This window comes from Hyperolius riggenbachi, chromosome 10 (genome assembly GCF_040937935.1).
Source record: "Hyperolius riggenbachi isolate aHypRig1 chromosome 10, aHypRig1.pri, whole genome shotgun sequence".
Lineage (NCBI taxonomy): Eukaryota > Metazoa > Chordata > Amphibia > Anura > Hyperoliidae > Hyperolius > Hyperolius riggenbachi.
Window position 1 is genome coordinate 229,521,739 of NC_090655.1, and position 14,753 is coordinate 229,536,491.

At 44.0% G+C, this 14,753-nt stretch overlaps 1 protein-coding gene across 1 annotated transcript in view; it reads right to left on the minus strand.

Moving 5' to 3' along the window:
- The window catches only part of LOC137536883 (zinc finger protein 585A-like), a 33,563-nt gene that overhangs the window by 14,826 nt on the left and 3,984 nt on the right, over positions 1 to 14,753 (minus strand). The window contains exons 2-7 of the mRNA XM_068259065.1: positions 14,101 to 14,222; positions 13,442 to 13,627; positions 13,239 to 13,362; positions 12,207 to 12,304; positions 11,799 to 12,081; positions 7,246 to 8,483 (exon numbers count right to left, since the gene is read on the minus strand). Of these exons, the coding sequence (XP_068115166.1) occupies positions 7,246 to 8,483; positions 11,799 to 12,081; positions 12,207 to 12,304; positions 13,239 to 13,362; positions 13,442 to 13,627; positions 14,101 to 14,178 (2,007 nt within the window). The 5' untranslated portion in view covers positions 14,179 to 14,222. The remainder of the gene's footprint in view (positions 1 to 7,245; positions 8,484 to 11,798; positions 12,082 to 12,206; positions 12,305 to 13,238; positions 13,363 to 13,441; positions 13,628 to 14,100; positions 14,223 to 14,753) is intronic.

Below are 14,753 nucleotides of genomic sequence, written 5' to 3' on the forward strand. Positions count from 1 at the left end.
ACTGTTATTGGCCTGATGAAGCGGGCTCAGACCTGTGAAATACGTTGCCTGTGCTAATAAAATTTCTTTGTTTATGTGACAATCCAGCCCCGCGATCCCTTCCAATCTACTCCCGTTAGCGTCCGCAGGAAGTACGGATGCAGACGGGCAGCGAAGACCGGTTGCTGAATCGTCAGAGGGAGAAGGTTAATGCGACAGAGCGTGCCAATCCCGTCTAATCTGCTCCCGTTAGCATACACAGGAAGTACGGTGAACAGACTGACAATGAAGATTGATCGCGCAGCTGCCGTCAATATGTAATGGGACAATCCCTCACCAATCCCGTATTACTAGGCCACTGTTGCCATGCAGGTCTCATGCACTAGAGACTGCTGGAGGCAAATTCACTGTGTGCGTAGTAAACGGTTAAGATTGGTTGGAGGTGCACATACATGTACAATCCCGATTGTATATACAATCGGTAAACTAAAAATATCAATTTCGCGCTGGAAATCGGGTAAATTCACTGCCACCACTGTCTGATTGAAGCGATGTAGCAGACAGTCTCCAACTAGCTACTCCTAAAAGGAAGAAACGGTTATTCACAACCTAGCTAGCAAATCAGCAATTTATAAGCAAATAAAAAAACAATGCGGTAGTATGACTCTGACTCTTCAGAGGGCAGATTCGTTATAGCAGCAATCAGATGACCAGAACAGGCACAAGACTGAACGATAAAATCGTTAGTTTTATTCTAAAACTACATACACATACAGCATACTTTAGCCCACAGGTCCGGCAGAACATATTGGTTTGATAGAAAGAGTATAGAAATAAAAAGAAACAGAATGTCTTAATATACAGTTCAAATATCGTTATTGGTAGTCCATGTGGCAATCACAAGTCTTTGGAGGAAGTCCAAAATGGCGGTTTTGCGCCAGTGTCCAGCTGGCTGCCAGGATGTTGTTAGGTAAAGATTTTTAGATGATGGATCCTGGACAAACTGGGCCCCGTTAAGTTATACCCCTCACTTCAGCAAGGAGGAGTTAGGGGCATGGATCACACACCCCTTTGGAACATGAGACGTGCCCGCCCCTTCTCATGGGCACAGGAATATACCTGAATCAGGATAGGTGTGCTAATCTTCAAAACCATACAGGTTATGTTCAATCTAATAATATCTTTAGGTTTGTCAGAATTTATAGATAACAATGATATCAAACTTGAGGGGTCAGACCCCTGGGGTATTAGAGGGTTATTTTAAAACAGTCGTACTTCCGTTCGTACTTCCGTTCTGGGGGTCCGATTGGTAAGAAAACCTCTCAGAACCAGTGTCATGTGGAATCTAATAAACTCCGTGAATTTGAAGGACCTGCGATCTTGGGAACACCAGAAATATTACAAAACTGTGCCTACTATTAAATATAGCTTGTAAGGTTTGCAGAACTTTTGGGCGTCCCCAGCTGGTGTGATAAGGATCACTCCTGTATCTCTTTCAACTCAGGCCAAAAGGCTGCTACGTGTCGGACATCTGCTGAGATCGGGGCCGATCAGTCTGGAGAAGATGCTGTTTATGAGATTCTGCCAGTGTAATCTGTGATGGATGGCTTATAAACGCTCTAGGGGGTCCCAGGCGGCCAGGAAACCCGCTCGTCACACTGAGGTGCGAGAAGCTATGTAATTAGAGACAGAGCCAGGAAGGAGAGAGGAAAAAAAAACAGTGGATTTAAACCAAAAATGTAATTTTGGTGGTTTTGCAAAGAAACTTGCGTTTGTGACTTCATGACGCATTCGATATGTCATATCGACGGCGTCACCGTTTTCACAAAGATCCCGCTACTGAGGTAAGCCACCTCATTTTCTTAGTTGTATCTGTTTTAAATAGTGTTATTTACACCAGGGTGCCTCTTATCCACATTTGTGCTTCCATACCCCCCAACAGTGATTGTTGGATAGGTCTAGACAGACCACAAGTGGTCTCGACCACAGTGGACACCTGTCAGCTTTCACCAAGGAGAGCGACCGCAACCTGGTCCATTAGGGCCACCACGAGTGGAGTCGGGTTCATTGTCTCCACCTGCTTCCTGTGGTCGGTTGCTCCCTGCAACCCGCCTTTGTGAGTAGAACATTCTTTATACAGCTGTTTTTGTTCATAAAAGGTTTTGCACTATTGAGCTCCCGTTTTTGTCTCCTGTACTGGTACAAGATGTCACATTATTAATGGACTACATCGCCCGGCATGCATTGCTGCAGCTTGGGTCACGCAATATCACTGCAGGCATTTCAAGCTACAGCGCCTTTGACAGGTGAAAGAAAACGAAAGAGAGCAAAGAGACGGGGGGCCCCACATAGGTAAGCAAATGCTTAACTCCTTCCGAACAGACCACATCATTTGTTTTTTCATATAGTGGTCTGACACTCTGACATAACATTCAATAAAAATGTGTTTTCCTACTTTTTATTACTCATACAGTTATCATATTTGCTTTTGTGTAAAATTGTCTGTCTACAAATTACAAGTTTCCAAAGTGTAGTTTATCTTGCCCTGAAAGCTGACATTGCATTTTATTCTTTTTCTATTATAACTGCTTTTTATTATATATTAAAATCATCTAATGAGCTATTCTGAACTGTGTGTGTGCCTGAAGCAGACAGCTTCTCAGAGAGTGTTTGTTTACATTCCAGTGTTGATACTTTTGTGTTTATTAAGTAAAAAATATACTTTTATCTCCAGTTTGGATGCGGATTTGAAGCTGAATAGCAGGACAAAGTGCTTTGTTTAACCATTTCGGTGATGTTCTGCTAGAATTTTTTTCTGGGATAGTAGCTTTAAAGCTGTAAGGAATCTTTTAGAGCTTAGTAGAAATGCTGACTTTCAGATCACTTTACAGAGCGGCTGAGATCCCTTCAAAGAAAGCCTGTAACATAAAGGGATCCTTAAGCCTAAAAACTAAAATCAGTTTTACTCACCTGGGGCTTCTACCAGCCCCCTGCAGCTGTCCGGTGCCCTCGCAGTCACTCACGGATCCTCCTGTCCCCCCACCGCCAGCTACTTCCACTTTCGGCCGACAGGCTTACTGCGCCTGCACAGGCCTGGCCACGCGTCTCCTTCAAGTGTTCCCGTCCGCAATAGCGCCCTGCGCAGGTACAGGACACTATTGAGGACGGGAACGTGTAGAAGGAGACTAGTGGCCAGGCCTGTGGGCAAAGTGAAAGTAGCTGGCAGTGGGGGACAGGAGGATCCAATTGTGACTGCGAGGGCACTGGACAGCGGGTTTTATTTTTGTAGGCTTAAGCGTCTCTTTAAAAAAAAAGTTAAATACTTGTCCAAGAAGAGGGAAGCCTCTGAAAAGCCAGATTCTCAAGCAGCTTTGTGCTAGTACAACTGCGCTCGTACATGGAGGTAAGAGCGGTCATGGACAAAAAGAGGGTCTCGACCTGCAGAAGAGGGGTCAAAGAGGACACAGGAAGCCTCTGTACTATCCAGAGCCTTACCTCTACTTAAGTAAATATCTACCTTTTTTCTTTAATTTTAAAGGTTTGCTTTAAAGAGAACCTAAAGTGAGAGGGATATGGAGACTGACATATTTATTTCCATTTAAAAGATACCCGAGGTGAAAATAAACTAATTAAATAAATGATTGTATCTATCTACCTTCTCCTAAAAATGACTTTTTAAGATATGTCACAGTTTTATTTTATGTTTAATTCTACTTTTTAAGTTTTTGCTCAATCACACATTCCTTGAAGTATGCCAGAGCTAAAATCTATGAACTATTGACCTTTTTTATCTTTTTCCTGCTCTGAAGAGCTATTTTCTGCTAGGAAAGTGTTTTATAGTTGGAATTTCTTATCAGTGAGGGTCACTCTGTAGTCACTTCCTGTCTGAGTTAGGACTGAGTCAGCCACTTGCGTACCTGATATTTAACTATTTCAGGCAGAGAAAGAAAAAGGGGAACACAGCACAGTTAATTGTGTGCTAGGCACTGTACATACCCATTAATTATTTCACCCACATGAACCAGTTCTTTTTACAGACCTGTGGGACATCGATGGGGGCAGGATTTGCCCCCAGTTTCGCCAATATTTACATGGCCTACTGGGAAAATTGATATATTTGGTCTAATCATAAGTTCAGAAAGAATTTAATCCTGTATACCCGTTACATTGATGACATCCTAATCATCTAGGAGGGTACAAGAATAGAGTTCGATGAGTTTGTGAATTATTGTAACGCAAATCCCACCGGCCTTGAGTTCACGTCAGTGTTTGACAGAGAAAAACTGGTGTTTTTGGATCTTGAGCTATTTATTGATGATCAACTTCAGATTTGTACACAAACACACTTCAAACCCACAGCTGGAAATTCATATTTACATGCAGCCAGCTGTCACCACCCCAAATGGATAGCGAACATTCCACGTAGCCAGTTTTGTCGCCTTAGGAGAAATTGCACCAAGGACCATGATTACAACAGACAAGCAGCACAGCTGGCAGAGACATTTATAGAAAAAGGATATTCAGAAGCTCAGATAAGTACAGCAATCAAAGAATTTGGAAGTAAAGAGAGAATGACCCAATCAAAAGACTCCATAGAAAAAGTCCAGATACCTACCTTTGTCACAGGTTATACAGATTGTTCACGACATATTCAGAGCATAATCAAAAAGAACTGGCCAATCGTTTTGCAGGACCCTCTACTTAGACCCTCCTTGCCAGAAGCACCTAAAGTAATATTCAAGAAAGCACGGTCTTTTAAAAACCAGATTGCACCAAGCAATAAGAAGCAGGAACCCCCACAAACTTGGTTGAGATCCGGAATCTCGGGAAACTTCAGGTGTGGCCATTCCCGCTGTGGTTGTTGTTCCTTTATACTGCATGGCATAAAACAATTTGAGCACCCCGATGGGGGAGTTGTACCACTCAGACACTTCATCAACTGTGCCACTGAGTTTGTAATATACGTATTAATTTGTCCCTGCAAAAAACTATACGTAGGAAGAACAACCAGGCCTCTTAGGAAAAGACTGGGGGAGCATAAATGCAATATTTTGGCAAAATCCGAAAAACACAGTATACCCAGGCACTTCACTAAATATCATCAGTCAGATCCCAGTGGCCTTAAGATCGTAGGCCTGGAAAGTATTCCTTCTACTCTACATAGAGGTCTACGGTTTAAGAAACTTTGTGAACAAGAAACTTTCTGGATCTTCAAATTTAACTCTCTGGTACCCGAAGGACTGAACGAAGATCTCGAAGTACGGAGTTTCCTCCAATGAACATCTGGATTTGAAGAAACCTTTGACACAGCGAACTCCTCCCCTTCCCCTTGTCTCCCCCTTCCCCCCCCCCCATCTCTCTTCCCACCCCCACTCCTTCCCTTCCCTCACCCCATTTCCCCAACCCTAACCCCCCCCTCATCCTTCCCCTCCCCCCCCTTCTCCTTCCCCACTTCCTTCCCCACCATCCTTCCCTCCTCTCCTCCCCCCCCCCCCCCCCCCCACAATGGATCCGTAACAGAATGATTAGAAACCCGCAGTTCGGGTAGTCCTCTTTCCCCTCCTGTGACCATATTCAATTTTGATATAACCCATTCTGGCAACCTGACCCCCCGAGCTCAACTGGCATCCACCCATCACCGCGTTGTTGCACACAGCCCCCATGCGACATAAAGGTCGCATCCTAACTGTCCTCAGGCAACTAAGGTCCCAACTGATCCCTTTGGTCCACCACAAGTGACCTATTTAAAACATCCACGGTTCCAACAGGACATAATGTTGCCCTTCTCTTCCCTTCTACGACTGGGGCGCACCAAACATGGTCACTGCAACATCCAGCAGGGACCTCTGTGCTCACATAGCACTTTATGTCCCGTGTTGACGTCACACACATGACAGACACAGTCTGTCGGAGCGTTCGATTTACTCAGACCAACCCTAATAGGTAGTCCCGCCAGGCAATGCATGCCCATAAGAAGCAGTGGGCCATCCTTCACATTCTAATTTTTAATTTTCATTTTAATTATTGTTCCTCGGGAACCGGGGATACAACTGTACTAATCATTAAAGTTTAACCCATATTGGTGATATCGAGTCATATTCCCCTATATGAGCGTATATCAAATTTTATTCAATTACCCTCATTTTTCATCTTATATAACAGCAGAGACAATAACTATGTCTCAGCGTAACTGTTTTAATTTTTTATCCCTTTTTTTTTTTTACTTACGTCTCATGTCTCTTAAAGTTTTTAAATAAAGTTTTATGATCTTGCTAAGCAGCCAATAGGAGGCAGCCTAGCTTTTAAAACACATACACGTGGTTTTCAACCACATCTTAAGTACGCCCCAGGCAGCCAATAGGAGGCTCTTCTGCCGCCCCCACCCACACACGTGGGTATAAAACATCCCTGTCTATGCCGCTGACGTCACCTGATGAAGGCGTGGTCTACGGCGAAACGTTGTGACGTCAGACAGCGTCCCCGCGTCCTGGCTCCGCCCACCGCCTCCGACTCCCACGCTGTCACCGAACGCATCCCGCTGCTCTGGCCAAGCACGGGACACAGGAGAGGATAGACGGCAGGCTTGACAGGCGCATTGATTTCTTACACACTGTAAGTGTAACCTGTATCAGCGTGATTGATTGAAAAATATAAAACGTTATTGCACCAGCGGTGCGCTCCTGTTCCCTTCTTGTCTCCTACTGTACATACCCATGTCTATCTCATGTCACCTGTCACCTCGGGTATCCTTTAAACAATCACATTAACAATCACATTAACTGACTGGCCTGCTGATCCTCTGCCTTTAATACTTTTAGCCATAGACCCTGAAAAAGCATATGCAGATCAAGTGCTCTCACTGAAGTCTGACTATATTAGCTGCATGGTTGTTTCAAGTGCGTGATTCAGACACTACCACAGCCAAATAGATCAGCAGGAATTGCTTAAAAGGAAATAAATATGGAAGCCTCGCTTTAGGTACCCTTTAATTATAAGTGCACCAGCTCTTTAATGTATTAGATAAAGTAATGGAGGATGCAGTAGGAAGTGTCACAGGCATGGATTAGGGACAAGAATACTGGAATTTTCAGCTAATATAAGAAGCTAATGGATGACTTCACCCACCAGCATCCACAATAATTGAACATTTCAGTCCCATGAAAGCTTTTCATTATTTTCATACATTTCATACATCTTCTTTGGACAGGACAGTTGTGAAATGCCACCCACATCACTGAAGGTGTATTCTCTGCTGTTTACTTAGACCTCTCCAGTCTCTAAAAGATTTTCCACACTTTGGCCACAAGAAAGGAGTCCGCTCAAGTGAGTTCTCTGGTGCTTCCGAAGATCACTTTTCTGAATGTAACCTTTCCCACATTCTGCACACATAAAAGGTTTCTCTTTCTTGTGGACTCGCTGGTGTTTACTAAGATCATTTTTCTGAAAGAAGCCTTTTTCACACACTGAACATGAAAAAGGACGCACGCCTGAGTGGTTTTTTTGGTGCCTGCGAAGGTCTCCTTTCCGAAGGAAGTGTTTTCCACACTCTGGACATGAAAAAGGATGTTCACCTGTGTGGATTTTCTGATGTATGCAAAGGTATCGTTTCTCAAGGAATTGTTTCCCACACTCTTGACATGAAAAGGGACGCTCCCCTGAGTGGGTTTTTTGGTGTATAAGTAGGTGTGCCTTACGGACAAAACTTTTACTGCACTCAGCACATGAAAAAGGACGCTCCCCTGTGTGGCTTTTCTCGTGTTTACGAAGGTCACCTTTGTCAGTGAAAGATTTCCCACACTCTAAACATGGAAAAGGGCGCTCACCTGTGTGACTTCTCTGGTGAGTCAGAAGGTGTGCTTTACGAGTGAAAGCTTTCCCGCACTCTGAGCAGGAAAAAGGGCGCTCGCCTGTGTGCGTCTTTTGGTGGATAATAAGGTGACACTTCCGAGTGAAACATTTTCCGCAGTCTGAACATGAGAAAGGACGCTCACCCGTGTGAGTTTTTTGGTGTATGACAAGGTGTTCTTTACGGAGGAAGCCTTTCCCACACTCCAAACATGAAAAAGGCCTCTCACCTGTGTGACTTTTCTGGTGTTTGATGAGCTTACTTCTCAGTGAAACACATTTCCCACACTCCAGACAGAGAAATGGAATCTCCCCTAAGTGAACACTCTGATGTAAACCAAGAAGTGAGGAAGGAAATATCGTATCCACTGGAACAGTACGTGATTCGCTAGAAGAGGACTCCTCGGGGTTCAATGGATTATTCAATACATCCTTACTGTGACATTCCAATGGGATCTTTGAGGTAACAGGATGTGATACAGAAGATTCCTCAGAATCTGAGGGATCCGGTGATCTCTCCTCATGGTAAAGTCTGTGATGTGTATTTCCAGTAATGGGGTTTCCTCCTGGAGAATATTGTGTGACGCCATTATCTTCTGCATAATAATCTGGAGGTGAGATAAGACGTCCCTCCAAGGTGTTCCCGATATCGTGTCCACCTACCGGGGGGTAGAAAAAAATTAAAGGGGCATTCTGATAAACATGTTTTTAACATGCAGTGATCAAAAAGATCTGTACTCATCAACCAAGGGACCTGAGCAGCAGAATTGAAGAAGAGGTTCGTAAATGGTGTGTTTTGGGGGCGCATTTACTTCCCTACCAGGGTGCTGATCTCTAGCCACCCCCCAACCTATACATACGCCTCAACCTTGCTTCTTCATGCACTACAGAACCACAGTTCAATGCAGCTATGGTGATGTCACACACCCCTGGCCACAGCAGTGTATAGTGGGCGATTGGGCAGCACGGTGGCGTAGTGGTCATCGACTCCCATCTCCCGGCATACACTGAGGGTCATTGCTGTGGCTGTTTTGTACTGCAGTTTTGCGGCACACGAAGAAGCAAGATAGAAGCAGGTGTATAGGTGGGGGGGGGGGGGGGTAGAGAGCAGCAGTGACGGCTCCAGCTTCACATTTATTGGGGGGGCACAAAGGGGGTGCCCATTTAGGTGATCAAAATCAATGTTTGTATGGCGAGTTTTAGCTATTTTTTGTCTTACTTGTGATAAAATTAAGGCTAACTAGTTCAGCAATGAGAGAAAACAAATGTAAACATCACAAACACAACTCAGAGGATTTTGAGCAGAGCAGATTGTCCAAATGATGGTGCTATTATTGAATAAAGGTAGCCTACGGATGTACTTGGCTGGTTTGCTGGCAGTTAACTTTAAATCAGTTAAGATTTTGGAGTCGTGTGGCCTAATCAAACAGTACATATTCAAATAAATCCATTTGGAAATAAATAAAAACTCAGAATTCCTGATTTTGAGAATATTTACTGATGGAATCAGGGACTGACAATAAGTGATGCCCTATGGGAACAGAGTATTCTTACCTCCTCATTGATGACACTTCATATATTGAAACAATTTACCGTTATTGACATACAACGCATTTCATCAGGCATGGCCAGCTTCCTCAGGTGATTCCTTCAAACAGCATAGCTTATTGACATAAACTTGTCTCACTAAACAATATCCATTTAAGAATTCACCCAAGCAAGCCATCCATGCTCGGCAAAGTGCATTGTGTGTTAATAAAGGTATATTGTTTCAATACATAAAGTGTCATCAGTTAGGAGATAGGAATATACTCCTTCCCCTTAGGGTCTCTCTCATTCTCAGTGCTATCATTGTTAGCTAGTTGCCAAAGGACGACTTGTTTAGGGAGTTAATCCAGCTATTTCCATTTCGACTCCCCTGTGAAATGAAGTGGGAGAGAAGACAGCCCTTGAGAATACAGCAACCTATCCGGTTACCAAAATGAGTAGGGTCAGTAATTGGGAAAATACCCCCGAAGCAAGTACAGTGGTTGTCTTTTGAGACAGCCCACCATTGTCAGTAACTCTACTCTACTCCCAGTCACCAGTTGTTTGGTGTAAAACACCAGGTCTGTCTCCGTGGATCTGTATTTTTCTTATTCGATAATTGTCACTGAGATTCTTACAATTACATGTTGCAGTTGGGTTGGTAACCGTAAATTACTGTGGATGAGTAATTCAAGGCAAGTTTTAAATATTATCCTTTACTTATAAAACACTAAAGTTAAGCAGCACTGCATAAGTGATAAAAAGGTGGTATGGTTCACAAACTGAAAGTAAATGTAAAAAACTAAATGAAGAGAGGGTCTTTCCAACACAGCTTTCCAAGCTCCCTCATCGTACTGAAGTTGGTCACTGAGGGCCTATAACTGAGATGGGATATGTCACTGAGATCTGTCACTGGTGGTCTGTCAAATAGATCTGTTACTGGGCATCTGTAAAGACGTAGCCATACTTGTATAGATTTTCCCAGTCGATTCCCACAAGATTCTATCCTTCTAGTCGAATGCACTAGAATTTTGATCAACCGTCAGTGAAAATTGACCAAAATGATTATTCTAACCGGGCGGGGCAGGAGATTTTCAAAAATCCATGTGCAGTGTGAGGAAGAAATAGATCCCTCTCTGATCAGATTCAGATCAGAGAAGGATCTATCTTTTGCCACATCGAATGGCAGTCTATAAATGTGTACCATTACTGAGATCTGCCACTGAAAGGCTGTCGCTGAGGTCTATTACCTGGAAATCTGTTACTTGGGGTCTGTTATTAACTGAAAAGACTGTCACTGAGGGTCAGCCACCAAGATAGCTGTTTACATTGCTTAAGCCCCATACATACGCTCAATCAATGATGCCTGACGGGCATCAGGACCCAATCCCTTTGGCGACATTGCAGAGCAGATGCTGTGCCGATGCTTGTGTCGCTTGCTTGTGTTCTCCTCTGCTACAGCAGCACAGCTTAATGAGTGCAGAGAGTGTTACAATGCCCTGCGCAGGCTATGCAGCCATAGCGTGCGCAGTGAAATTACGTTGTGCTTAGATATTGTAAAGGGCACTTCGTTACTCTTAACAAGCGCTCCACTGAACCCACCCGGAGCCTGCACTATATTCCTGCACTTTGATTGGTCCAATAGCCTGAATGTCAAGGGACAGGCAGCCTACAGGGCTAATCAAAGTGCAGGAATCTTGTACTTTGAAGCTACTGCACCCGCCGGGTTCCGGGCAATTTCAGTGGTGCGCTCGTTAAGAGTAACTAAGCGCCCTTTACAATATCTAAGCACAGCGTAACAATGTGGTCTTAATTTGCAAAGGGTTGAGAACCACTGCTTTAGGAAAAAGATGGCCAATTATAATTGAGTGGGGTTTGCGGTCCCACCTGGGAATGTTTAAGGTGATGGTCACTCTACTAGAACATAGAAGAGAGTTCCAGAGAATGCAGGCAGCACTGCAGCACTACTCCCATCTTGCTCTCCCTCTCCTTATGCCTACACAGACTTGGCCCAATATAAGGCTGGTGCTGTCACATCACAAACAGATGGGAGGAGAGGACTGTTGCACACCATGAGAAACAAATACAAAAATTGGTGCTAGGGACTCCCTGTGCACTCTGCAGGGGTTGGGAGAAAGCAGACATTAGTAGGCTGCTTGGGGGGACATGACAATAATGGTATAGGAAAAGTAGAGGGTTGGGGGTGCAAGGATAATAGTTATGTGCCTCCTACCAGCCATACATGGTGATTCAGGAATAATTTAGTTGGATATAAGGTAAATTTCATAACTCTAAAATTACCTCTAACTACCTGATCTATCCTCTAATATCCAGTCACATCTTACTCTATGATGTGAATCTCTGCTAGGTGTTTATCACTCTACATGTTACAGAAGTGAAATAAAAAAAAATGTGAATCCTTTTTAGGTTTTATCTTTATTGCTTACCTGTGCTGATGTCCAGAGGACACGCCTCCTCCTTTACTGCCACCATATTACCCTCTGTGGACTGGTGATCACCCCTCACATAGGTCTCTTCTTCTTCTTTAATTGTCCTCAACATGTAACTCTCATCCATAGACTGCTGATCACTCCTCACATAGGTATCTTCTGCTTCTTCTTTAATTGTCCTCATCAATTCACCCTTCTCCATAGACAGCTGATCACCCGTCACATACATGTCTTCTTCTTCTTCTTTAATCTTAACTTTCATAACAGTTAGTTCTTCACCCTACACCAACACAATTGTAGAAAAATCCTTACTATTGAGCACGAATTATGTAAGAACGTACAGACGAACATAATGCCATACATCTTGGCAGCAATTTGACGTTGTAGGCCCTCAGTTCCACCTACCTGATAGTGATGGGGGATGGTGTTCTCTTCCTTTGAACAATCTTGTGAATAAAGAGGACCTGTATATATCTCTGGTAAGTTTCTGTAACTGGATCCACCTGTATGAAACATACACACACAATACATTGTTTCTATGTGTTTATCAGATGATGTGGGATCCGGGTGGATCCTACGAACTAGGGTTGCAACGGTATGAAAATCCACTGTATGATAACCGTCTAAAAAATACTACGGTATCATGGGCCTCCCCCTTACATTAAATAATGTACCCCCCCACACACACACATCAGTATGGTGGCTCACCCGGCTCCTGCAAAAGTCCTAGCGATGTTAAATACTATGCCCACTCCAGGCCGCCATGGAAAGTGGGTGAAAGATGTAATTCGGCTTCCAGCTATTGCTGGCAGCCGAATTACAGTGTTTTTATAGTCATTTGTGCTCTGTCTTTTGACGTCGCCCAAATTACTGTCTGAGTGTCGCTTTAGCTGTAATTCCTATTACGGCCTATGGCGGCACTGGCTGTGCCCAAATCTCTGGCACTGTTTTTACAGAGCTCCACTCTCACATATGGTAGCCAGGTATAGGTGCCTCCATTATGGCTAGTTAGGTATAGGTGCCTCCAGTATAAGTAGCGCGGGATGGCTGTAGCTAGTAATAGGAGTCCGCAGTATAGGTAGCCAGGGATGGGTGCACCCAGCAATAGGTGGCCAGGGATGGACCAGAAGCCAAAACCCATTGGCAGTACGGGTAGCCAGGGATAGGTGCAGCTCGCGTGTACTTTCGCTGTTACAGGGAGATGTAACACAAGAACAGGAAGGAGGAAGAAGTAAGTAGTACACATGTGTGCAGGACCCTGGCAAAGTGAGTAAGTGTTTATCCCCCGCCGTGTTTACCCCCGCCGCTGTTCGTGTGCCCACCGTTGCGTCGCATCCCCGCTGCTGTGTCGCCTGCATCCCCCCCCCACACACACAGAAACCGGTATAATGCAATTGTGCATGGTATGATTACCAAGAAATGAAAATCTCCTCTTACCTGGTGATGTGAGGAATGAGTGATTCTCCATCATGATGTCCTTGTAGAGCTCCTTGTGTCCTTCTAGATACTGCCACTCATCCATAGTGAAACAGACAATGACATCTTGTTTCCTTATATGTACCTGAAAACACATAATGATACGGTCACCATCCAGGTACACAATTTGTTGCTAGTGTCCCTTAATTCCCACCACTGCTCACCTCTCTTGTCAGCAGTTCAGTGATCTTCTTGGTGATGTCAAGGATTTTCTTATTGTGTATCTTAGATGTCAGGGAGACCGGTGGGGGCTCCATGAATGGGCTTTGGCTTCTGGTCCATCCTTCTACAACGTGAGGGTGGTTGTGGGGCAAGTTAGGCTTCCCAAATGCTTTTACTAGAATATAATCCTTTGAAAAAAAGATTCATTTACTATAAAGCATCGCAGATTAATAATCCAATGCATCCCTCTCAATGGTTTACTCTTAAAAATAAAAGGGAGGTCACCTGACACCTCCTGGCCTCTACAGTGTGTGTAATATTAATAGAGATACAAGTGATGTCATATTGCCCTCCCAGAATCCTCCTCACCTCTCCAGTCAGGTCTGTGAGATAAGAGTGATGTCATGTGGCATACCCTCAGAATGTTCCTGAGCTCCACAGTAAAGTGTTTTATTTGTACTTTATTGACAGAGATAAAAGTGATGTCATACGACCCTCCCATAATTCTTCTCACCTCTCCCGTCAGGATTGTGTAATGATAACTAAGATGAGAGTGATTTCAAGTGTCACACCCCCAGAATCTTCCTCATCTCTCCAGTAAAGAATGTGTTTCTACAGAGACAGTAGTGACACCATGTGACCCCCCCAGAATCCTCCTCACCTCTCCAGTCAGCAAGTAGATGATCTCCAGGGTGAGGTTTAATAATCTGTCAGTTACATGACTTTGATCCTCGTCCATCCTTATTGATGTGGTCACGTGATCTATAGAGGAAGCTCTTCTCTCTAGACATAAATCAAACTGAGAATTATCTATAATTAAAGGTTTATTTAATGATTTGGAAATGTGACATGTGCTTGATATGGATGTAGATGGGTTATGATAAAGCATTACATTACAGCCTCATCAGTACGAATGACACAGAATCTGTCCTGCTGCCAGTCACAGGTGCAGGATAAAGCTCTCAGATGAAGTACAATTGGTTTTACACATGTCCTTAAACTAGATAATGAGAACCCAGTTACATTTATGAATCCAAAACATTATGCTTGGTTATTCCTTTATTGACAGGCCCATGGCTGTGGTGGGCTCCAACCTTATACACACTGATCCCAGGCTCCCCCTCCAGGACAGGTGTGGTTGTGGCCATGTGTGTTATGTGTAGGAAGGGTTATATAATCACTGATACCAGACTCCCTCTCCAAGACAGGTGTGATTGTGGCCATACTTGTTTTGAGTAGGAACTGGGTTATATCCCCATTGCTACCAGGCTACCCCTCCAGGACAGGTGTGGTTGTGGCCATGTGTGTTATGAG